At 49.3% G+C, this 24,736-nt stretch overlaps 2 protein-coding genes across 8 annotated transcripts; both read right to left on the reverse strand.

Annotated features, from left to right (window-relative positions):
* Positions 1-13: 13 nt before the first annotated feature.
* IL17RE (interleukin 17 receptor E) lies at positions 14-12,674 on the reverse strand. Of its 6 annotated transcripts, none has more exons than XM_057704915.1 (16): positions 12,247-12,674; positions 11,884-11,899; positions 11,202-11,324; positions 9,657-9,754; positions 9,240-9,399; positions 9,006-9,082; positions 8,035-8,103; positions 7,076-7,142; positions 5,941-6,116; positions 5,812-5,859; positions 5,681-5,729; positions 5,373-5,521; positions 3,407-3,475; positions 2,513-2,564; positions 2,334-2,432; positions 14-1,849 (listed from the first exon to the last, which is right to left on the reverse strand). In XM_057704915.1, the coding sequence occupies exons 1-16, from the start codon at positions 12,376-12,378 to the stop codon at positions 1,293-1,295; spliced, it is 1,941 nt and encodes a 646-aa protein (XP_057560898.1). In that variant the 5' UTR covers positions 12,379-12,674; the 3' UTR covers positions 14-1,292. The 6 variants fall into 6 exon arrangements, 5 of the variants coding, with proteins under 5 accessions (XP_057560898.1, XP_057560897.1, XP_057560901.1 ...); XM_057704914.1 differs by having other exon boundaries at positions 9,006-9,145; XR_009048704.1 differs by having other exon boundaries at positions 1,711-1,849; positions 2,334-2,422; positions 9,006-9,145.
* Positions 12,675-17,657: 4,983 nt separating this feature from the next.
* JAGN1 (jagunal homolog 1) lies at positions 17,658-20,637 on the reverse strand. 2 transcript variants are annotated; one of them, XM_057706939.1, is made up of 2 exons: positions 20,344-20,637; positions 17,658-18,736 (listed from the first exon to the last, which is right to left on the reverse strand). In XM_057706939.1, the coding sequence occupies exon 2, from the start codon at positions 18,643-18,645 to the stop codon at positions 18,148-18,150; it is 498 nt and encodes a 165-aa protein (XP_057562922.1). In that variant the 5' UTR covers positions 18,646-18,736; positions 20,344-20,637; the 3' UTR covers positions 17,658-18,147. The 2 variants fall into 2 exon arrangements, with proteins under 2 accessions (XP_057562922.1, XP_057562921.1); XM_057706938.1 differs by having other exon boundaries at positions 17,658-18,610; positions 20,344-20,632.
* Positions 20,638-24,736: the final 4,099 nt, after the last annotated feature.

Raw genomic sequence — 24,736 nt, forward strand, 5'->3', positions numbered from 1 at the left:
TCCTCTCCTCCCCTTCCCTTCCTCCTCCCTCTTCTCTGCTGACACCTGGCTGGGAGGGGCCCCTGGAGAGGGTGGTGGCCTAATGGTTGAGTAAGAGCTCTTACTCACTCTGGGAGTCCTTAAGGAGGAAGGCTCCCTCCCTCGAGACAGCCCAGGCCCTGGGCAATCCAGGGGCATTTTCACTTCCTATGTGACTCTGGGATCTTGGTGTCCACGGGGCCCCTCTTACTGGGCACCCCAGGTCCCTTCACACATTTCCCTTGGGCCTCATTGTGGGACAGGAGATCTAAAGGCAGAGACAAGGGGCACCAGAAAGTGGGCTTTTCACCACTTCCTGGCCTATGCTCAAGTGAGGGGTGGGGGCAAGGAACCCAGGACCCAGAGCCAGGAAGACAGAGTCCTGTTTGCGCTGCTGCCATGGGCTGGCTGCATGACCATGGACCCACACCACCGTTCTGAAGCTGTGTTTTCCTCTCCTCTCTCTGAAGAATCAGTGAGGATCAAGGAGATTTCTGGGTCCTCCTTTGCCTTTTCAGAGGCATTACTTGTGAGAACATGACAGACATGGATGCGGATTTGGGTTCAGAAAATGATGTATAACAACCCCCAGGCAGGGTCTTGCTGACCCTTCCCCCAACTCAGCACCCTGGGCACACTGGGGAAGCACCTTGTGTTTCTTAGCGTATCCATCATGTTCACATTTATTCAACTTTCTCTCTCTCCATCTCCACTGTCCCACCTTTGCCCCCACCACCCAGGGCCAAAGCCTCTTTCCCTGGGTCCAGAGCCCTCCATCCCTCCCACTCTGGGCAGGACCCCGGTCTGGAAAAGGGGAATACATGGCTCCCAAAGGGGTCTTCTGTCCCCCCACCCCCTCTGGAGCTGCCTCCCACTCAGAACTGCCATAGCTCCTGCCTCCCCAACCCCTGTCTCAACCTCTCGGGCCTGGACTGGAGCACGTGCAGGCTATTATCTGGAATTCTGGAGAGAGGAAGTGGGACAATCCCCCACCCACAACAGGACTGAGGTCAGGCGTGTTCTCAGTAAAGAATGACTCTCTCCCTGGGAGTTCTGAGGAAGCAGAAGCATGAGGAAGAGACTGGGGACGTGAGGAACGGGCAGGGACAGTGAGTGTGATGTCCCACTGCAGCGCTGGGAGGCAGAGTAAGGCTCTTTGGCCAGTAGCCCCAAGGAGGCACTCCAAGGATTCCAGGGTAGAAGCCTCACTCGGGGGTTCCAGCCAGTTCCCCTGGGCCTGCGGCCACAGACATCTGGACTGCGGTGAGTTCTGCTCAGCCTTGGTCAGCAAGTCTGGCGGCCTCGCGTTCCAGCTGGCGGCACAGCTCCACGCGACCCCGCAGGCACTGCCGGGCCCCGAGGCGGCCCCAGCTGGTGGCTTGGGTAGAAGTCCGCGCGCCCAGCGCCCGCAGCAGGCGCGGCAGGTCGTGCAGCAGGCGGTAGCGGGGCAGGGCGCGCAGCGGCGGGGGAATGTCGCCCTTGGCGCAGAGGCGACTGAAGTAAGCGAGCAGCAGCAGCGGGCGCGGGGCGGCGCGCAGCAGGGCGCGCAAGGGCGCTGCACGGGGATCGGGGCCGCCGGCAGGGCTGGGGCTGGCGCCGCTCCACAGCAGCAGCACGGTGCCCCGCTCCCGCGCCACGCGCGCCCGCGCCGCCCAAAGCCAGGGCAGCGGGCCCACGCGCGCTACCCGCGTGCCCTCCCACAAGTCCACGATCACGTCGCGCCCGCCGCCCAGCGAGGCCCGCAGCAATTCAGCCAGCGCTCCCACCAGGCGCCGCTGAGCCTCGGAGTCAGCCACGTGCAGGAGCAGCACCGGCCGCGCTCGAACTGGGCCTGGAGGAGGGAGCGACAGACGAACAGGCTCAGGGGGCTAAGGGACAGCACAGCCCTCCCGGGCTTCGGGGCTACATGATAGAGTTAACTCCCCCCACCCCCACTTCCTCATCTGCGTTGGGGGTGGGCACCCAAGGTAGCTTTACCCTATAGACCTATAGGGCACCTTTGGGCTAATTAGATAAAGGTGCTCCGAAAGACGCGCGGGCCAGGGCGCCAGGTGCAGCACAGACGGGATTTCCGCCCCACTAGCCTCCTGCCTAGAGACTGGCGCAGTGAACCACCTGCAGAGGGACCTTTGCCCTGCCTTAACCATTCCTGCCCACTAGGGGGCCTGAGGCTCACCGCCTTGGGTCCCAGAGAGCTGGGTGCAGCGGCAGGGAAGAGGCTCTTTGGGAAGGGAGCCTGGGCGGGAGAGGAATGGGGGACAACTAGCCTAGGAGCCAAGCAAGTCTGAATCCCCAGGTTACCCCAGTGAGTTTACCCGACAGTGGGCGCCGGCAGGCGAGGGCCAGAACAACGCCCAGTAGGGTGGTGAAGGCCAGCAGTGCCAGGATCAAGAGCCCCAGGCGTCTATGAGAGACTGAGTCAAGCAGGGTGAGGCCAAGTCTGGCTCCTCAGTGCCCAACCTCCCTCTCACTCCCCCCACCCCCAAGAGCTCACCATCTGGACACAAGAGGTGCTTCCAGGCAAACTGGACATCTGACCTCCACACCTGAGGGCACAGAGACCCCCACCCCTGTAAGCCAGAGTAAATCCTCCTCCAAGCGGAAGTTGAATAAGGCACGGAGTAGATAGGGAATTCCTCCAGCACAGGGTTTGTGATTGGCCCACCTCTGGCTGGGCACATAACAAAATCAAGAGTGGCAAACTCAGAAAGTAAACCCAGGGACTTCCAATGGTTAAGATTTCGCCTTCTAATGCAGGCGGTGCGAGTTCAATCCCTGGTCAGGGACCTAAGATCCCACGTGCCTCAGGGCCAAAAAATCAAAACATAAAACAGAAGCAATATTGTTACGAACTCTATAATAAAGACTTAAAAAATGGCCCACATCAAAAACAAAAAACAAAATACCTTTAAAAAAAAAAAAAGTAAACCCAACGTTGACCAGGGCATCCATGAAGACCTGGAGGGCACAGGCACTGACTGAAGTAATCAGACACCAATGAGCTCCAGCCCATGATCACCATGCCTGAATGTGGATGCAAAGCACCAGGTTTTCTGATTTTTTCAAAAGATAACAGAAATCAACTTTTAAAAATATGACACTGGGGCTTCCTAGGTGGTGCAGTGGTTAAGAATCCGCCTGCCAATGCAGAAGTCACGGGTTCGATCCCAGCTCCAGGAAGATCCCACATGCCGCGGAGCAACTAAGCCCGTGTGCCCAAAAAAAAAAAAAAATGACACTTCCCAATATTAAAATGGTGGCAACTAATTCCAATTTTGAACACCATGCTGGCCAAATCAAACTTTTTTACAGACTGGATTTGCCCCATGTGTCACCTGTGGCGTAGATGCCAGGGGAGTGTATGCAGCGTGAGGGCAGGATTCCTTACCAGGACACAGTCCCCTGGCCTCAGGAAGGGAATGATGAGGTCTAGTGTCACTGGGCTTGAGCCCTGAGTCTGTGGGAACAAAGAGCAGAATGACTATCCCCATAGAGGTAAATATGGCTCTGTCCAGCCCCCGAGTCTTTGCCCACTGCTGTGTTCCTCCTTTCTACCCACCACCCCCACCCAAATCCAACCCAGGCTTAGGGCCAAGTGCCACCTCTGACAAGAAGCCTTCCCAGGCTTCATTCCCAGATCCCACTGATCATTCGCAGATCTCAACTGCTGCACAGATACACATTAACCAGGCAATCAGACACTCGCCAACAAACATACTCTGGGTGCCTACTCTGTGCCAGGCCCTGCGGAGACAAGGCAGGCATGGACACTGTCTCTGTCCTCATGCAGCTCACAAACTAGGAGGCTAACTACAGGCTGCCTGTCTTCTCTGTCCTGTGCACCTGAAGGGGCAGCTTGTCCACTGGAAAGAACGTAAGTTGTAGAGTCAGGAGGCCACAGCTAACAAAGTCAGGCTTAACTATTGTTTGTGGTTCCTAGCTGTGGGATCTTTGTGTGGAGATAGACTGCCTTCTTCCTTAAGCCTCAGTTTCTTCATTTGTGTATGACAGACAATAATCCTTACTTTACTGGGTTACTGAAAGCATCACATGGGAATATGCAGGTGAACACCCTTTATAACACACAGTGTGGGGACTTCCCTGGTGGTCCAGTGGGCAAGACTCCGAGCTCCCAAGGCAGGGGGCCTGGGTTTGATCCCTGGTTGAGGAACTAGACCCTGCATGCTGCAACTAAGAGTCTGCATGCTGCAACTAAAAGATCCCAAGTGCTGCAACTAGGACAGAGCACAGCCAAAATAAATAAATAAATATTTTTTTAAAACACATAGTACAGTGTGTATTCATTTAGTAGTAGTAGCTATTATTACACCAGGGACTCTTTAGGGGCTAAGACTGTTATATACTTTTCTGGGATCTCCCAGGACCTAAAACAGAATGGGAACAGAGTAGGCACTCAATAAATGTATGCTGAACTTATTGCCATCTGTCTACAGGCAGGATTGGCTTCACCCTGTGTTCTGGGTGCTGGTTAGAGAGCTGATCAGTCTCTATCCTTTGGGAACACCCTCCACCCCCTACCCCAGCCTAGCCCCAGACCCCATTCTCGAGCCAGCTGTGAGCAGGTGCTGACACAGTGGCTCTCAAATCATGGTTAGACTCAGTGAAGTCCCCAGCTCACAGAAATAACTGAGTGCACAGATTTAGCTCTCAACTTTAGGTTATCCCACAGGACTTCATCGTACATCTTAAGCATGGTTTCATCTTAAATCTTAAACATTGGCTACCACCTGTCTGCTTGGGAGTCCTCACAGAATACAAAAAAAATAAACAAGCTGCATGTAAGAAACAACCAAAACGAGCTAGCCATGCTTAGTCAGCTTGGTGCTGTGGTTTTGAGGATATATTTGATGGTGGTTTTTATGTCAGATACACAGAAGAGAGTCTGCTAGTCAAACTGTTTTTAGTTCACATGATAGAGTTAAATCTGTCAGTGGTTTACAGTATTCTGCAAAGAGCACTGCAGCTTCCTGGGGCTCTGCCTCCCAAAGATAGAGAACTTCTGCCAGGTGCCTTGTGGAGGCAGGCAGGAGAGCAGTGGTAGAGGTCACATGGTTCAAGAGAGGGCATTGATATAAAATATGGTGGCAGTTCAAGTGGGCCAGAGAACAGCTGGGTGTGGGAGGGCCAGTCTCTTGCCTCTGTATATCCCTGTAGGTTCAGAATCGAAAAGGATTAGAAACCAGTCCACTGATGATCCCACTGACTGGCAGAGGAACAAGGGCTGATCAGGAATATAAATAACCTGATGCTGTAAATGAGAGAGTTGCTTGCCTCCACCCGCTGTGCTCTAATCAGCAGGTCGTAGTGGGGGCCAAGCCCTGGCTAGGCCATACCTGGCTGACGCTGTACACAGGCGGCACCATGTCGTCCTGCCCCAAGCCTGGGTGGCTCCAGGCAGCACTGAAGGTGGCGTGCGTCCTTGAAGAGAAGTGAAGGACCAGCTGCTGGGCCTGGGTGTCCATGCTCACAGTCCAGGATGGGGCTGCCAGGGGTGGGGAAGGGCATCATGTGAGAGATGATGTCTTGTGGGAGGTGAAAGGAGCTGGGCTGCAGTTGATAGAGAAGTCAGGACAGGGATAGAGTTTGGCGTGAGGGTGAAATGGGGGGAAGGGGTCCCAGCCAGGGTCACTTATTGGCTCACCGAATGTCCGGTGGGGGCATTCAACGTGGCTGCTGTTTCCGAAAGAGAACTGAGAAACCCAAGAATGGCAAGTCAGCAAGCTCCAGGCGCCAGGCACACCCTTCCCCAGCCCCTGCTGCCCATGTCTGTACCTTGAAGCAGAGCTGGGGGTGCAAGTCCACCTTCTCCAAGAAATACCACTGTGGTGGGTGAAGAGAGTTAGGGAGCAGGGCTCCAGACCCCAGCCCTGCCCACCCAGGTCCTAGGGAGGCCTGTCTCACCCCCTCTGACTCTTGAGCCGTGGCGTTGGGGAGGTCTTCGCAGAGGGTGTGCCAGTCCTGCCTCTGGCAGAGGGAGGCCTCCAGCTTCAGCGGGCAGCGGAGTGTCAGGGCCATGACCATCTGACTGTGCTGGCTGTGATCAGTAAACTTCACTGACTCCCAGAAGTCTGAGCCATCTGTGCAGGCAGCAGGGGCAGAGGGTGAGACCTGGGAGGCCTGAGCCCTATCCCCGGGGCAGCAGGAGATGACATCTGTGAAGGAGCTTGGCACAGCCCTGGTCTGCCTAGATGCCTGATAAATGAGCAAGCCTCCTCCAGCCTCTCCTGTTACCTCTTCTACTTAGCTGTTTCCTCTCCTTCCTGAACCTCCATTCTGGCCAACTCCTTGCTGCTCCCCAAACTCGAAATCTTCATATCTTTGCTTATGTTCCTCTCAGAACCAAGAATGCTTTCCTCTCCCTCCTCTCCTTTCTAAATCCTGCCCATTTTCTGAGCCCAGCTCAAGTGCCACTTCCTTTAGGAGACCTTTTCTACTCATGGCAACCGTCATGGGCTTCTCCCTCCCCTGTGTTCATGCCCTACAGTCTGTTCCTTAATTATAACCCTGCCCTGGACCATAGGCTGCTTTGTGCTATTCATTTGTCATGTTTGAGTATCCTGTCTCCGTAATTTGGACTCAAAAAGACGCACAGATGTCACCAACCACTTTCACACATAACATTGAATTCCAGCCTCAGGAGTTGCAAAGTGAAGGTCAAGTATCATTATTTTACAGCTGAGGAAACTGAGGCTCAGAGAAGAATAAGTGGCAGAGCTGGGATGTGAGTCCAGGTCTTCTGGTCCACCCTCTTAGGACACTACCTCCTGGGGTGGATGTTTCTGACCCTCCCACAGTGCCTAATACAATGTTCAATACTCTGATTTATTGGCAGGCTGATTGGTAGACATGGTAGCCCATGACTTGCCCCCACTGACTCCAGAGAAAGTGCCTACATGCCTCTGGGGACTTCCTCCAGCACAGGTGTAGAGGGTGTGCGTGTGTGTGTGTGTGTGTGTGTACATGTATATATTCGTGTGCGTGGGGGGGAGATAGAGAGAAGCTGTGCATGTACAAGAGTCACATGAGCAGCACTCACAGGCTTCAGGCCAGCTCTGGAAGGGACATTTTTTGCGCCTCACAGTGTCCTCTTGCAGATAGGATGCCTGTGGGGACAGGGGAGCAGGGAAGGAGGGTCAGAGGAATGGCTTTCCCTGCATCACTCAGACTTGAAACTCATTCTGGCTTGATCTTGCTCCAAGGAGGCAGAGAAGTGCGGGGTGTGGGCAAGGGTGGGTGGCGCTTGGCACTCAGGGAGGAACCGCACACTATAGGAGCGAGATCAGTGAGTGAGGGGCTGAGTCCTCTTCTCCCAGAGAGGAGAACCTATCGCCAGAAAGAGGTAAATCATGAGGTCCACGTTCCTCAACTTTTGCCTTCCCTGGCCTCCACTCTCAGGGATTCCCAAGGTGCCCAGTGCCCTATGGGGCCCCTCCCTTCGACAGCCCAACATCCAATGTTGTCCCCCTGGCAGGTGCTCCCTGCTCCAGGTCTCTGCCTGCACCCTCCCTTTTGTCTCCTCCTGGGTGACAAGGCCCCCTGCCTTTCCTGTCTAGTCCAAAGGAGCTTAATGCTAGGTACCGCAATCTTACAAGGAGAGAAGGAGGACTTCCATGCAGGGCTAGTGGGGATGAGACTTCTGGGGCTACGTGGAACCTTACAGTGGCCATGAGCCTCCACTGTGATGGCTCAGAACACCCAGTGAAGGCAGCTGTCTACTCTGCCTCTGTGGGCTGAGGCCGGGTCTCAACAAAGGCAAGCTGGGTTTGGGTGGGGCTGAGGTTGGAATCACCCCCAGGAATGTCCCACGGTCAGCAGGACACTCCATCCCTGACTCAGTCTGCAGCTCACCGTCAGGCTGGCACCAGCCTTCCCTAGCATCTTGTTAACACCAGCCCTTTTCAAACCTGACTTAGTGGAGATATGCTTGACCAACTGTGCTATCTGGCTGACCTGGGAGTGGAGCCATGGACCACCCACATCTTTTCCTCTGCTCACCTCGATGCACAGACAGGGCAGAAGGAATTCATAAGGCAGGTCTACAGTGCGTGTCCCAGACACAATTTTCTGTGGACAAAGCAGCAAAAGGAGAGAAGAAGAGGGGCCTGAGAAAGAGCAGAGGCACCCTGGAAAAGGGCAGGAGGAAGTTCCTCAGCCACCACACACCCTACTTTTCCTCTTATCTGAGACATTTCTTTCACTGAGAAATTTCTTCTCAGGGGGGCTCTGCCCTGTAGTCTGGCCATCTGCTCTAGGTGTCTCGATATATGGAATGGGGGTAGGAAGGAGATGGGGAAAGGAATATACATTTATTGAGCCCTTACTGTATGCAAGGGAGAGTGCGAGGAGCTAGAAGTACCAACTCAATTAATTAAATACTAGCATCACAGTGATCTTGGGAGGCATCATTGCCATTTTAAATGCAGAGAACTGAGGGACTCGGGTACGGCATCAGTCCCTGCAAATGGTACCAGCTGTATACAAGGGCATCCGTGACAACTGGAGGTTGAGGTGGGGTGTCAGAGCCTAGGCTGGGAGAATAGGGGACATCTCATTCTCTGAGGGACAGTGAAAAAAGGGAGGGAGATGGAAGGCAGATGTGACCACTTTGTTATTTTCACAGAGAGAACAGCTTCTTGGGGGAACTGAAAAGACCTCTTAAGGCAACCTGAATTTCACTGAGTGTCCTCTCATGGGGGGTAAGTGCCATATTAACTTCTCTGCTAGGCATTCATGGTTGCCCCAGGTCTTGACCTGCCCTTTCCTTCCTCTCCTGCCAGGAGCCAAGGCCCACTGTGTTCTCTGCCTAGTTCAAAAAGGTCTTCATGCTAGGCACTTCAGACTTGTAAGGAAGTCTTGGACAATTACCATCTCTCTCTGAGCCTCAGTCTCCCCATCTGTACAGTGGGTAGGTCCTTTCACTCCAGCCCTGTGTGATCTGGCATTTACAGGCAGATGGTACTTCATACCTGGGCATCGAAGGGACGGCTCAGCTCCTCACATTCTAGTGCCCACTGGTGGCAAAGACGCACACTGACCTCAGGGCCTGGAGGAATGGTCACTTGAATAATCCGTGCCTCAGGCAGCAAGTCAAAAGAGAACTCAGGCCCTGGTGAAAAGGGGTACTTGGTGGCCTTGTCTTTTGGCTTTAGCACAGGCACGACTACTTGACTCCACCATCTCCAGTTACACAATGTGCTTACCTCCAAGCCTTTGTGAGCCAGGTTTGGAGAGACCTTCCCCTGCCTCTGGATCCGTAGGCTGGGTTCTTTTGGAGCGCAGCCCCTTATGGGAGGTGTCTGGGGAGGGGACGGAGATGTGATGGCCCTTCTCAGACAGGCAACGGCTACTTAGCAGCTTCATCTGCAGGCAGAGAGCAAGGTTGGCCTCAGGCCAGGAATCAGGAACTCTGGCTTCTATTCCTGTTTCTGGGACGCAGGGCACCATAGGTGAGCTGCTCAAACTTTAAGCCTCAGTGTGCCTAACTATGTAATGGACAGAACAGTCTTCTTGAGCTCCACGCTTTCTATCTCTCTTATGCGGCTGGAGAACAGAATAAGAGGCCAGAAAGGGAAGGGCTGTGGGGTATAGGGCAGGGCTGGAACTGGTTGGGAGAGTACCTGAGCAGATGCTGGCATCCCCTGTCTCCTACAGAACAGGAACTTGTAAGACTTTTTGGATTTCTGTACCAGGAGATGGAGCCAGCCCCACTGAAGACCTGTACAGGGAATGATATATTTACTATCCAGCCCTTCAAGGCCCCTCCCCTATCTGGAGAAGTGACCCAGTGTTGGACAGTCAGTCATTTTAGATCAGGGAGGGTAATGATCTCAAACTTCTTTAGTCCTAAAAGTTATGATACAGTCAAAAAAGGATTAATTTCTTAAGTAGAGAAAAAGCTACATATATACAAAGATGTTCATGGTAGCATTATTTATAATAGTGCACAATTAGAAACTGTTCATTCTTAAGCAGTGTGTGGGCATTTAGTATGCCTCAGGTACTGAGCTAGGCAATGAAAATGTAGAGTTGAATAAGACAGATCTTACTTTACAGATGGAAGGTAACAGGACTTGCCTGGTGGCACAGTGGTTAAGAATCCGCCTGCCAATGCAGGGGACACAGGTTCGATCCCTGGTCTGGAAAGATCCCACATGTCTCAGAGCAACTAAACTCGTGCACCACAACTACTGAAGCCCGAGTGTTCTAGGGCCCATGTGCCACAACTATTGAGCCTGCATGCTACAACCACTGAAGCCCATGCACCTAGAGCCCATGCTCTGCAGCAAGAGAGTTCACCACACTAAGAAGCCCTCACACTGCAATGAAGAGTTGCCCCTGCTCGCCACAACTAGAGAAAGTCCGTGCACAGCAACGAAGACCCAGTGCAGCCAAAAGAAAAAAAACAAGGGACTTTCCTGGTGGTGCAGTGTTTAGGAATCGCCTGTGAATGCAGGGGACACGGGTTAGATCCCTGGTCTGGGAAGATCCCCCATGCCGTGGAGCAACTAAGTCTGTGCACCACAACTACTGAGCCTGTGCTCTAGAGCCCGAGAGCCACAACTATTGAGCCCATGTGCTGCAACTATTGAAGCCCACGCACCTAGAGCCTATGCCACAACAAGAGAAGCCACCACAATGAGAAGCCCATGCACCACAATGAAGAGTAGCCCCTGCTCACCACAACTAGAGAAAGCCTGAGTGCAGCAATGAAGACCCAACACAGCCAATAAAATAAATTAATTTTTTAAAAAGAAGGTAATAATACTAAATTCACAGAACTAAAACATTTTTTTTTGTTGGCACACAGGCTTAGTTGCTTCACAGCATGTGGGATCTTCCTGGAGCTGGGATCAAACCCATGACCTCTGCATTGGCAGGTGGATTCTTAACCACTGTGCCACCTAGGAAGCTCCAGAACTAAGACATTTTAATCCCAAGAATTGTTACCAGCTGAAAGGAGAAACACCTTCACAAAATGATACAACTGAACTCACAAATATCAATCATGGTGTGCTATTTTAGGAGGGCCTGAGTCTCTGCGGAGGTTGACAACAGGACAAACATCTAGTATGATAACTTTTACTCACCTCAGCCTAGGGGCCCCCCAGATTCCCCTGATTCCCATCTCCACTAAGAATGGCACAAAAGGCTGTTCCTCATACCTGAGGGACCTGACACCAGATACAGGCACCAACAGCAGGGACAGTGGCAGATCCAAGCACACCAAGGCTTTGGGAAGAGGGCAAGGGTCGACCAGGTATGGCGAGTAATCTGGGCAGACTTTCCTGTGAAAGATGAAAAGGAAATAAAATGGTAAGGTCCCAGGAGGTCCCTTCTGCCTCAGACCAGTTGGACTTGAGGCTGAGCTCTGCCACTTACATCCTGGCCAAGTGACCAGGGGCAAGTTACAGACTCCTCTAAGTCTCAACTTCCTCATTCATAAAGTGGGGCTGCTGTCAAGATCAAGTAACATAATGTATGGGAAAATGCCTTATAAAATATTCAGTAGAATGTACTGTAAAATAGGAAGTTTCATTGCTGTGATTACTGACTGGTGAGGGACCAGCTAAGTGGGAGTGTCTGGAGATTTACCTGGCTCTCATTCAATCCTTTCCACAGCTCAGGGACAACAGTTTTCATTGTACAATCATTTCTCCTGTGCTGCTATACCCCTCAGAAACTGTGCACTGCCTGAAGCCACACGTGGAGTATGTGGCAGAATTACAACGCAAATCCAGGCTTGTTCTGTGCTTTTTCCTTGATACTATGCTACTTCCCAGGTTGAGAACCAAAAATTAGAATGGAGGAATGGGGAAGAGGAGCAGGGCAGGGAATGAGACTCACCAGTGAAACTGTCATCCTGAAGGCACAGGGCCCAGTAAGGAAAAGAAAGGACAGAAGTATAATTAGTAGGGATTCCCATGAGGAGCATTCTGTCTGGGTCTTTGCTTCACATCACCTAATTTCAAAGCCCGCGTAAGCTAACAGCCCATCCACTCCAGCACTTTTCTTCCCAGCTCCACCCTGCCCAGGCCCTCAGTGCTCCAGGGCCTTGACTATCCCTTCAAAACTGTGTAGAGAGCACACTGAAGCCGCCATCAGAGCTCAGAAACTTGGGGGTTACGAGAGGACAAGCAGGAGAGTGGGGAGCTTTCCCAGCCTGTGCCAGCCAGGTGTCCCCACCCGGCAGCGGCAGGCGCACCTTACCATGTGAGAAGCCGGCAGACAGCGGGTGCTCCACAGGGGAAGGTAGGGGCAGCCAATCCCAGCAGAGGCAGACAGGCCAATGGACAGCTGGAGGAGAGGCAGGAGCAGGGCTGCCAGTCCGGGGCTCCCCATGGGCTTTCTGTGGGGTCAGGGTGCCCAGAACATGGCTGCACCTCCTGAAGGTGGGCCGCAGGGCCTTGCCATGTAGCAGCAGCTGGGAGCGAGGTGCCAGCAGGAGCCCTCGCCTCAGCCTGCCCCTGCCCCGCCCTGTCTCAAAGCTCTTCCTTGATCCCAACCAGCCGGCCAGGCTACATTCCTTCTTCTCCAAGTGGAGGGATTGAAGGACACTTGCCCCTCAGAAAACCCTGCTCCCCTACCTGGAGGGCAAGGGGACTCCTGGTCTGGCAGAGAAATAACAGGAAAGAGGCAGAGACGGGGTTAGGGGGATGGATGGCAGGCTGCACCCATTTCTTAACCCCTCCTACTCCTGCAACACCCTGCAGATTCGACCCGCCCCTTAGCACACTCCTGCACTTGGATCTCCCCTGGACACATGCTTCATCCTCTCACTTAGAGGACTGACAGAGCTATCAAGCACTTCTCTGCAGTGGGTGCTGGAGACAGAGGTGACTGATGCACCATTTAGAGCTACGCAGAACAAAAAAGCACTATAGGATGCATGTAAACCTCTCATGGCCCCCTATGCATCCTGCCTCCCACCTAGCTGACGTTTAGGACTATCGCCTAGCTTTCTCTCTCTACCCTCTGGCCAGTTCCAGTTCTTCTGCCAAAGGGCCTCCAGCTTCAAGGATCCACTCATCAGTATAGTGTGCTCAGGAAGCCCTAGAGCTCACAGCTGAGCCCTGGAGCTAAGGGAGTGGGCCCCATGCACTGACCTGGTTTCCTGTGGTTTCCGACGCTGATGAGGCTCCATTCTCTGCAGGGACCCTCCCCATCGTCCCACAGCTTCCTCCTGCTCATGGAGCATTTGAACTGCTTCAGCCCTCACCTTGGTGACACACACAGCAGAAAGAAAGTTTGGGGCACACCTATCGGGTGAAGATATCTGGAGACTGTTATTATCCCTCTACACCTTTCAGTAGCTTGACCATACCTGTCTTTAGGCCAGTTCTAGTTCTTAAGTCTTCAGGTCCACTGTCTGAAGACCCCATCGAACCATTATCCTAAAAATACCCTCTAGCTTTTGAGTTCCTTAGAAAGACCCTTTCTTACTGTTTATGTTTCTCCAGTGCCTAGCAGTGGATGTCATGAAATAGGTGCTTTGTAGTTGGATAAATGTAAATTATGATATGCTTCTTCTAAGCAAGTTTATTTCACATTTCATAAGTACTCTCATATTTGAACCTCCTAACCACCTTACAAGTGAGAATTATTCATTTCATAAATAGAGAAATAAGGAATCAGAAAGGAGAATCATTTGGTCAAGATCTCTAGCTCAAGGAGCTCCAATCCTGCCACCCTCTCACAGTACATTTCTCTTTCTATCATCCTTATGGCCTCTCCTCCCACTGCCTCATTCACCTCTGCTCCTGGGAACCCAAAAGGGTTTGCCTGACAAACACAGTTCTGTCCTTTGGCCTTGGAGTCCATCGCTGCAAACAAATCAGTAAGATGTGAAGGGAGACAAGGGTGGTCTGGCCATACTAAAGATAGGTTAGAGAGTCTTCCCCTTAAATTTCACCTAGCCCACGATGGTTCAGATCTATACCGATAATGTATTTTCTAATGCTGGGGGCACGAAGTGAGAAACCTGGCTCCATTCTAGAACACTTTCCTCTTTTGACTTCTTTTATCTTCTGATCTGATTCTCACAGTAAAAACATTTGGTTAATCGCTCCCTGACCCTGGCTAAGCTATGGTAGGAGCAGCAGAAAAGAAATACCAGACACATAAACATACAAAAGAAAGAAAGAATAGAACAGGAAGAAAAGGAGCATGTAGAAAAGGAGGAGGAAGAAAGAAGAAAGGGGGAAAGAAGAGAGAAAAGGAGGCCTGTATTTTATTGTTTTGCTACTTTATTTTATTGTGGAGCCTGTTCCAAAAAGGATTTTACCTGAAAAGCACAGTGGGTGAATTCCAGCACATCCTGGGGAGGGGGGAGGGGTCAGATCACAATTCGCTGAATTCCTAGTATCAGGCTCTGGGCCACGTGCTTTGCCCACATTATCTCATATCATTGGTACTGCAACCCTTGAGGTCAGTCTCACTAAACTATCTTACAGACTTGGAAACACTGGGAAGATTATGTAACTTGTCCAAACACAGAATGGAGAGCTGGGACTCACTCCCAAGACTTTCCAGCTCTTTCTGTCAGAACACACTGCTTGGGGAGAGCTGTGGTTTCTGGGCCCTGTAGTCCACACAAGAACGTGATGTGTTGGTAGGATTAACAACATGCAGGAAGAAATTATAATAGTTGGAAAGAACAAGGATAGTAGGTCTCATGGGAGTGCGTTATTATCAGTGATCACATTTCTAGGAGAGCAGGGATTGTTTGGCAAGTGTCAACAAGGGAGGAGCACTTCTGTGGCGGGAATAGGAGGTGGCCAACTGGAGTAAGGGCAACAGAGGTGTGTGGCAGGCCTGCAGCACTCAGGCCCTGTCCTTTTGGAAGGTGGCCAAGGCCTGTCTCACCTGTGGTTTGTCTGAATGACGTGATCCAGACTTCATGGTCCAAGGCAGGCGCTCAGGAGGCCCCTGTGCGTGCTCAGGTACAGAGTACACTGTGGGGGCCTTAGGCAGCCGTTTTTCCTGACAAAGCCTTACCCGCGCATGGACTTTGGTCAGACGATGCAGCAGTGTCTCCAGGCTCTTCCCATAATGGCAAATTCCCAAGGTCGGTTAGGGCAACTGTGCCTACTATTAAGACACCCTGGGCAAGAAGCTCCAACCATTTAGGCAACAAAACCAAACAATACACAAGGGTCCCTTTCTTATTCCTGCTCTTCCAGAAGGGATCAACCTTTAGAATACTGAGGCAAGAAATTATGCTTAGGGGAAGAGGTAGGGACTCCCAACCAGAGAGGGGAACACCAATACCGCCCATCAAGGGAAGGGATTTTGATATTTATTAAGCACCTATTATGTAAATACTATACGGTTTATATACATTATTTTATTTAATCCTCACAACAACCCTGGGTGGTAGATGCTATGATCCCCGTATGTTAGGTCAAAAAAAGAGGCTCAAATATCTTGCTCAAGGCAAAAGTTTGCAAAATGCCTGGCTAGATTTCTAACCTGAGTCAGTGTAATATCAGAAACTGTGTTCTTTCCACTACACCACACTGCCTTTCCCATAGACTAGATGCTCACTAAGGGTTCTTCCAGGGCCTACACCCTCTAGCTCTGTAAACATCAGGGATTAATAACCACTCCTCACATTTATATAGTGTTACAGAGCTCTTAAAACACCTTCACAAAACTTTATTTGACCTTCAAAACAATCCTGTGAATTAGGCAGGGCTGATCTTGCTACTTGAACCTATCTTCTGATCCAAATACAGTGCTCTTCCTGCTAAATCAAGATCCCTTTCGAAGGGGATCTTGTTTACTTCAGGGAACATTACGACCACAGAGCAGAGAGAAAAAAATGTTTGGAAAGCCCAGAAAAGCAGAATCTCAACAAGCCCAACAAGCAGAAAACTAAAATGAACCAAATGGCTTTTTTTTTGGTGTTAACAATAATTTTCATAATGGGTATTGAAAAGCACTACAAGACTGTAAAGTACCATTCTAATAATCAAATAAATTTTAAGCTCTTTTAACTAATAATTATTTACATCCTAGTTCTTCAAAAATTAGCAATCTGTGCCTGGTGCACATAACTCCATTATCAACTCATCTCCGTCTACATCTCTCTGCTCTCCAAATCCTACCCTTGCTTCAGTGTAGTTCTTTGCTCTGACTTTAGTTTACAATGGGAGAAGTTACTTCATTCAATAAATTCAGAGTGCATGCTGCACTTTAGGTACTGAGCAAGGAGTGAGGAAACGACATATAAACTAGTAATTGTCAGTAGAAGAGATAAAATTTTAAATGCCATGTGAATTCAAAGAAAGAACCCTTACTCCTTGAACTGAAGTAACCAGAAGGCTCCAGAGTTACCATATAAACTAGGTCTTGAAAGATAAGTAGTAAAGAAGTATAAAAGCAGAAAAGGAAAATTTTTAAGGAAACAGAAAACATGGAACCAATATGGGGATTCATAAGAGGCCCTCCTGACTGAGCTAGACAATGTGTGGGTGAGAGCATCAGGAGATCAATCAGGAGTGGTCACTGGGACCACACTTTGGAAGTGTCTGAAAGGGATTAAGGAATTTTGGTTGTTCAAAAAATAATGGCACAGGGACTTCCCTGGTGGTGCAGTGGTTATGACTCTGAGCTCCCAATGCAGGGTGCCCGGGTTTGATCCCTGGTTAGGGAACTAGATCCCACATGCATGCCTCAACTAAGAGTTTGCATGCTGCAACTAAGGAACCAGCAAGTCGCAACTAAGACCTGGCACAACCAAATAAATAATTTTTTTTTAATGGCACATAGTGGGGCCTTAATGATGATGATCCAAGCTGTGCTCTTGGTATACTCACTTGCACACAAGGATGCAGGAAGAGGAATGGATATGAAGTAGAAGGCAAAGAGTTACGTATAGGACACACTGAGTTTGAAATGATAATCAGGACATCTAAAGGTTGTGCACCTAGAAGTACTGCCAGTACCTAACAGAGACTGAGTACATACCTAATGTCTATAGAACAGAATGACTATAACTCTGGAAAGGGCAGAGATCCACAGTTAGAGATCTGGGCATCATCCAGCCACAATGAAGTCAAGTGAGTAAGAGCAAAGGGACACACATCTTTCATGCAATAAATGTTTACTGTGTGGCAGACTTCTAGGTGTGAAAGGGCCTTTAGTTCCCAGACCTCTTTCCCACCTCTATTTTTTTTTAACTTATCTGCTCCACACCATTATGTACTGCCTTCATTAGTTGCTTGACATGGATATTATGTTGCACCTAGACTGCAAATTTCCTATATGCAGGATACTTTAAAATCCTTTTGGATACTCTGAAACAGTATTAGACACATAACTAATGCTGTCAACAGGGAATTATAAACATGAATATCCTACCAAAAGACTAACCTGTAACCCGAGCTGGATCATTGAGAAGGGACCATTTTATAGGTGGAGGTTAAATGTGTGGCACACCGCAGTTCCTGGCGATCAGCTGCAGGGCTGTAACTAAGATTTAGGTTCCCTATTTAGGTTCACTTCCCCGCAGCCACGGCCAGGTTTATCGGGGGTCTCTACCCATCTCCTAGTATCTAAGGCCACTCAAACAACACACTTTTCACACTCTATCAAATCCCGAACACAAGGCACAGCAGGGACAAGGCAGTTGTAACTTTATTGAGGTTCTTTTTAATTAAAACACTTCACAGTAGACACCACAGCCTGCAGTGGGAGCAGCCTCCCAAATGCTTCCTGCCCCATGACCCACAGACTGACGTAGACTTTGACTTATTCTCTACCTCCTTCAGTCTCGGTGGCTAAGGGGTGATGGACGGAAGCAGAGAGAATGACCAAGAAGGGGCAATGATGAAAAACTCGGAAGAATCTCAGCTTCAACCAGCTGAAGTTTGTTTCACAGCTGTTGATCACCCAGTTCCACCAACAGGAATAAATTAAACATAGTTTTGCCACCAGCTGATGGCAGCAGAAGGGGCTTTGCAGAACTTGGGCCCAGTTTGCACTAGTTGCCAACATCGCAGCTGCCAAAATCACCGAAGGAGATTTTAGAGCAGCTCCTCTAGCCTCTCACTCCACTGGATGGGAGGCTCAGACTTCACCTCACACAGCAGTCCAATTAAGCAGGCTTCATTTACGCTTCTTCTCCTGTGTGCTGGTGAACCAAGAGTCTAGGAGCTTCTTGCTGTAGTATAACTGCCAGGCATGCACCTGGACCGCCAGTACCAACACCAGATACATGACGGAGACGGCAGAAAAACCAAAGAGGAAGCGGTAGGCCTTGCCATGACGGTAGAGCTGCTGTGCAGCAGGGAACATCTCCATGCTGCCATAAATGAGGGGAGCGATGGAAAAGAGCCCCATGCTGATCATGGAGAGCACCAGGTAGCTAATGTTGTTGCGGGGGAAGGAGAGGAGGCCCAAGAGGGAGGGCACAATGCTCAGCAAATAGGGGTACTCCCACTGATAGGGCATGGCCACCTGATCATGCGACAAGAGCCTCAGGTGTCCCACGCTCATCTTGGCAACCAGCAGCAGCCATATGACCAGATGCACGTAGATCAGCTTCTTGATTTCATACTTGAGGGTCACACTGTGGGGCAGAGCAGAAGGAGAAGTACCTTTCATTCAAAATTTTCTGACCACCAACTATATGTCAGGCAACTGTACTGGACACTGGGAAACAGACATGAATGAAGGTATAGTTCCTGCCTGGAGGCTGGGAACAACAAGGTACAGAGGAAGAAAAAAATAATTAGAAAACGAACTGGAAAAACTCTCATCTATGTTGCAAAATAAATGCGATCATAGGAAGGAGTAATCAATTCTGACTGAGATGAGCTAACTGAGAAGGCTGTCTGGACAAGGGTGATACCTGAGCTAGGCTCTAAGAGGTGGGTAGAGATGGACATTCCAAGCAGAGGTAACAGCATGCAGGCAAAAAGGCATAAGCATTTGTGTTCCAGGAGAGCAAATGGTTGGGTGTGGAAGGACTACATTGTGGTGGCGAGGGGAGTAGTGGGATACGAGGTTGCAAAGACTATGATTGGGTCATTTTAAAGACAGAAGAGTAACTCAGGGCTGTGTTTAGAAAGAGAGCTCTGGGGAATTCCCTGGCGGTCTAGTGGTTACAACTCTGCACTTTCATTGCCAAGGACATGGGTTCAATCCCTGGTGCGGGTACTAAGATCCTGCAAGCTGCATGGGAGGGAAGGAAGGAAGGGAGGGCGGGAGGGAGGGCTCTGACTGTAACATGTATAGCCTATGGGAGGAGTTGCTGGTAGCACGGAAACAAACTCAGGCTGCCCATCCTTCTCCAGCTACACTACATGTTTCATTTAAAGTAAGCACATTTTTCTCTTATTTGAATTCTCTCAGGTCCTAAATATATCTCCTTCACATCTCCAGAGGGCAGAGTTTCTGCTCTAGACAGGCATGAAAACACTGGTTTGGGTTGTGGGGTTCCCTTAGACAAGAGTCTAAGGATAAGAATAAAGTGAGGTGCCAAAGAGCTTGTCATTCTTTAAACCTCTAGAGAAAAAGATGTGGGAAAGATTCTGGGAAACTTCAATGGATTTAAAGAAAGAAAACCTCTAAAAACTTTTTTATTTTTTAGAATATTCATTATAGAAAGTGCAGAAAGGTAGGGGTGGGGGTAGAGATCAGTCAGCTGTAGACTTCAAGCACCATGAAGGCAGGGACCCATTTCGTTTGTCAATAAACTTTTTTATTTAAGGTATAACATGAATACAAAGACCAGGGCTGCTTTCGCTATTATATGCTTAGTGCCTAGCACAATTCGTGATGGGTAGCAGCTCAATAAATATTTGTTGAATGGATACACGAATGTATAAATATCTCTTCCGTGAGGGGTTTAATAAAATTCATTTGAGGCAGAGAAAGTCTGGACTTTAGGGTCCACCTCCCCCAAAGAGCCCAAAACATAACAGCTACCGCGTAGTGGGCAGACTTACGCGATAGATCTTACGCTACGTTCTTTACGCGATCATTGGCTCACTCATTCCTCACCAAGACCGAAAAGGTAGATTAATCTTCCCTTGCCAGATGAGAACACTGAGGCTCAATCAGAAATCAGGTTCCCGAGGTCGGAGGGCGGGGTCAGCATCGCCGCGACTCCGGAGCCCAGGCTGGGCCGGACCCTTCCAGGCACAGGGGGTGAAGGGGTGGAGCTCGCACGAGCGACGGGGCTTCCCGGGACTGGGGACCCGCCCTGCGCCGGCCCAGGAGGAGGGGACTTGGCAGGTGCCCGAGAGCGGGCTGGGGAGCGAGACCCTGAGGCCGGGCCCGCGTCCTGTCACTTCATACCTCATCTGGTAGTGCGTGGCGACGCGCTCCCGGTGCTGAAAGTCGCTGCCGTCGGTGCCGGCCGCTCGCGGGCCTACCCGAGACGCCATCTTCGCCGCCCGGAAGCCGAGAGCCCCTCACGCCGACCGGCCGCCGCGACGACGGCTTCAGGCGGCTTGCGGACCCTGTTCGCGCCGCCTCAGCTCCGCCCATCCACCAGCCGAGCGCGTCTGTGAGGACGACTTCCGTCCTCTCTGTCTCTGGAAGACCGACTCTGTGGTCACGTCCGTGCGCACGCGCACACGTACGCGCGCGCTTTCCTTCTCGGCCCCGCCCCGGCCGTCTCTCCCCACTGTTTTGAGCACGCGGAAAGTCAACGTGTGGCGCTTGTTTCTCTTTGCTAAGCTTGGGAGCTGATTCTCCAGCCTCTCGAGCGCTTTCACTTTCTTAAATTCTAATTCGAGTTGAAGACGTCTCTGTCCCCAACTTCGCAGGTGGGGAAACTGATGCCTGGAAGGGATCTGCGACTTTCTCAAGAGCGTGCATCTTTCACACTGTCTCAAAAATATGTCCCCACAGATTAATCTCTGCAAGAAGAAAACGTAACTTTACAGTGGAGAAACCTGGCACGTACCGCCTTAACTAAGTAATCAAGTTAACTTGCCCATGAGTGAGACAGACTGACTCCTTATGCCTCCTGCTACTATTGAGGACACAGCATAACTTGTGATGTTCTTGCCCCAAATACTTAAGCTGAGTCTAGTCATGAAGAGATGACAGATAAATTCAAATTGAGGGACATTCTACAAAATAACTGGACTATACTTTTAAAAAATGTCAAGGCCATGAAAGAAAAAGAAATTAGGTAAAGGCAGCAGAGTAGTGGTTGCCAAGGACTGGGATGGGGGTGGGGAGAAGGAATGAATGTCCCCATTCCTTCTTCCCACCCCCACCCCAGAGATGCGAAGGAAGATGAAAAAGGTTCTGGAAATGAATGTGGTGATGGTTGCACAACTGTGTGAATATACTTCATGCCACTGAGCTGTACACTTAAAAATCGTTAAATCTATGTTATGTACATTTTACCACAATAGAAAAATACATAAAATAAAATTTCAAAATTACATTCGCTGGAAAAAACTGAAGTATCTTTTTATATGTTTAAGAGTCATTTGTATTTCATTTCCCTGAACTGTGTTCATGTTCTTTGTCCATTTTTCTACTGCATTTTTGGTCTTGTCCATTTATACACAGCACAGAGAGATGACCTCTTGCCTATATTAGTTGCCGTATTTTTTCCTATTTATTGTATGTCTTTTGACTTTACTCGTGGTGTTACAAGTTTAACATGCAGAATAATTTTTTCATAAGGTTGAATATATAGTCTTTTCTTTTTTGGCTTCTCAATTTTGATTCATAACTAGAATCTTCTCCACTCCAAGACGCTCAAATGATTTTATGCATTTCAGCATTTGAGAACCATGCTCAGAGCTCTGCCTCCCAGACTAGAGGTGAGCTCCGCAAAGACAGGGCTAAGAATGGAGTCATCAGCCCATGTGTGTGGCACAGAGCGAAAGCTCAAGAAATGCTTGCTGAATACATAAATTCCACATAAGCCAAAACCATTCTCTTCTCCTAAGCACTGTGAAGAATCCTTAGGTTCACCGAGCAATCCTCCGCCCCCTGCAGACACTCTCTGGCTTAGGCTTGTGCTGATCTTCGTCTTTTCTGTGTGTGATTTCCATTATGTTCGTCAGGGTCAGACTGCTTCTGAGTCATCCATTGGCTTATCATGAGACACTAAGCGCATGTTGGATGTTCAATAAATATTTGAGGCATGAATGTCCAAGGGAGGGGCCCTGAGCACTTCCTCCCTGAAGTATTGGTACTTTTCTAATGGCTGTTGGTCTGCCTTAAAGTTTAGTGATTTGTGTTCCTGTCTCCTCACCCTGCTCATTCCCTTCTTAAATCCTTTGCAGTGATGTTTCCTTTGCCTTGAATGCCCCCAACCCACTCCACCCCAGTTCTTCCAGACTGGCTCAGTCCCAGGTGGAACACTACAGAATGAATGTTAGTGTCTCCCCCTCCGCCCCATTCGTGTGTTGAAACCTAATCCCCCATGTGATGGTATTTGGAGAGGGGATTTTGGGGAGGTGGGATTAATGTACTTATAGAATAGATTTCCAAAAAATTAAATTAAATTTAGAAAAAAAGAAAAACAAAAGAGATTTCCTTGCTCCTTCTACTGTGTGAGGGCACAGAGAGAGGACAGCTGTCTGAGAACCAGGAAGAGGGTCTTCATCAGAGACCAGATCTACCGGCACTTTGATCTTGGACTTGTCAGTCCCCAGAACTATGAGAAATAAATTTCTGATGTTTATAAGCCACCAGTTGGCGGTATTCTGTAGAGCAGCCAAAACAGACCAAGACACTCCAGGTCTTCAAAAGACTGACTTCTCACCAGTCAGGATTTAGCTGAAAGCTCACCTCTGAGGCCTTTATTTTTCTCTTTTATTTATTTATTTATTTTTTGCCTGCATTGGGTCTCCGTTGATGCGCTTGGGCCTTCTCTAATTGCGGTGCGTGGGGGCTACTCTTCGTTGCTGTGCTCTGGCTTCTCAGCGCAGTGGCTTCTCGTTGCTCTAAGCACGAGGGCTTCAGTAGTTGCAGCAGGCAGGCTTAGTTGCTCCATGGCATTGGGGGATCTTCCCGGACCAGGGATTGAGCCCTTATCCCTTGCATTGACAGGCTTATTCTCAACCACTGTGCCACCAGGGAAGTCCTTCTGAGGCCTTTCTTTTTTTTAATTTTTTAAAGTCTTCTCAGACTATATATAGCTTTTTTTAAAATTTTTAATTTATCTTTTTGGCTGCATTGGGTCTTCGTTGCTGCACACAAGCTTTCTCTAGTTGCGACAACTCTTTGCTGTGGTGCACGAGCTTCTCATTGCAGTGGCTTCTCTTGTTGTGGCGCCTGGGCTTAGTTGCTCTGCAGCATGTGGGATCTTCCTGGACCAGGGATGGAACTCATGTTCCCTGCATTGGCAAGCAGATTCTTAACCACTGTGGCACCAGGGAAGGCCCTCTCTGAGGCCCTTCTTTTTTATTTATTTATTTATTTATTTATTTATTTATTTATTTATTTATTTATTTAGTAAGAGGAGTCACAACTAGATCTGAGGCCCTTCTTAAGCCTACAGGCCAATCTGGCTCTCCAGCCATGTGCTATCATATCACCTTGTGTTGTTTTCTTCCCAGAACATCATTATCTGAAATTATCTTGATTATTTGCATATTTGTTCATGGTCTGAGCTTCCCCTTCCTCCAGGAATGTCAGCTCCTTGAAGTGTGGGACAAGGCTGTCTGGTTTCCTGCCGTATTCTCAGCCCCTAGGAGGGCAGGTGCACAGTCAGTGCCTAGTAAGTGTTTGTTGAGTGAATGAATGGTGGTTGCCTGCAGGGTTCTCTAGGAAAGGCTTCAGTTGTAAGTAATAAGACGCTGCTGAGGACGATTATAGCTATCACTGAGCCCAGAGGGTGCGCTGAGCTTTACAGCGAGTACTTTTCACGACTATCTCATTTAATCTTCACGACAACCCAGTGGGGTAGGAACTATTTTTAACCCCCATTCGTCAGATCCAACTGAAGCTTAGAAGAGTTACCTCACACGACTAGTGCTAGACTGCTGGTTTTCAAAATAGGGTCCCTAAGTAGCCACAGTGTCAGCATTACCTTGGAACCTGTTAGAAATACACTTTCTTAGACCCCACCACAGACATATTGAGTCAGAAACTCTGCGGTCTGATTTTTAACAAGCCTTCCATGTGATTCTAATGCACTAGTGTGAAAAATTCAACGCTAAAAGAAAGGTGAGGTTGAACTCTTTTCTTAAAAATAGCTTTATTGAGATATAATTCAGATATCATACACACTTAGATGTACAATCCAATGGTTTTTAGTATATTTGCAGGGTTGTGCAATCTCCAGATAGCTTTGGTGCAATCATCAAAATAGACTGTGATTAGATTAATAAATTAGAACTTTTTTTTTGGTCTCACCTAAAAGAAATCCCGTACCCACTAGAAGTCCCCATTCTCCTTCTACTCCCCAGCACCTCTAAACAACCACTAATTAATTTTTTTGTCTTTATATCTTTATAGTTTTGTCTATTCTGGACATTTCATAAACGTGGAATGATGGATGTGATCTCATGTGGCTGGCTTGCATAATGTTTGCATAATAATTCTCTTGTGATTTCACTTTGCATAATGTTTTCAACGTTTGTCCATGTACTACAGTAGCATATATCATTTTGATTGACAAATAATATTCCATTTATGGATATACCACATTTTTTTAATCCATTCATCAATTGATGAACATTTGAGTTGTTTCTACATTTTGCCTGTTATGAAT

The sequence above is a fragment of the Hippopotamus amphibius genome, chromosome 13, assembly GCF_030028045.1.
Source record: "Hippopotamus amphibius kiboko isolate mHipAmp2 chromosome 13, mHipAmp2.hap2, whole genome shotgun sequence".
NCBI classification, from domain to species: Eukaryota; Metazoa; Chordata; class Mammalia; order Artiodactyla; family Hippopotamidae; genus Hippopotamus; species Hippopotamus amphibius.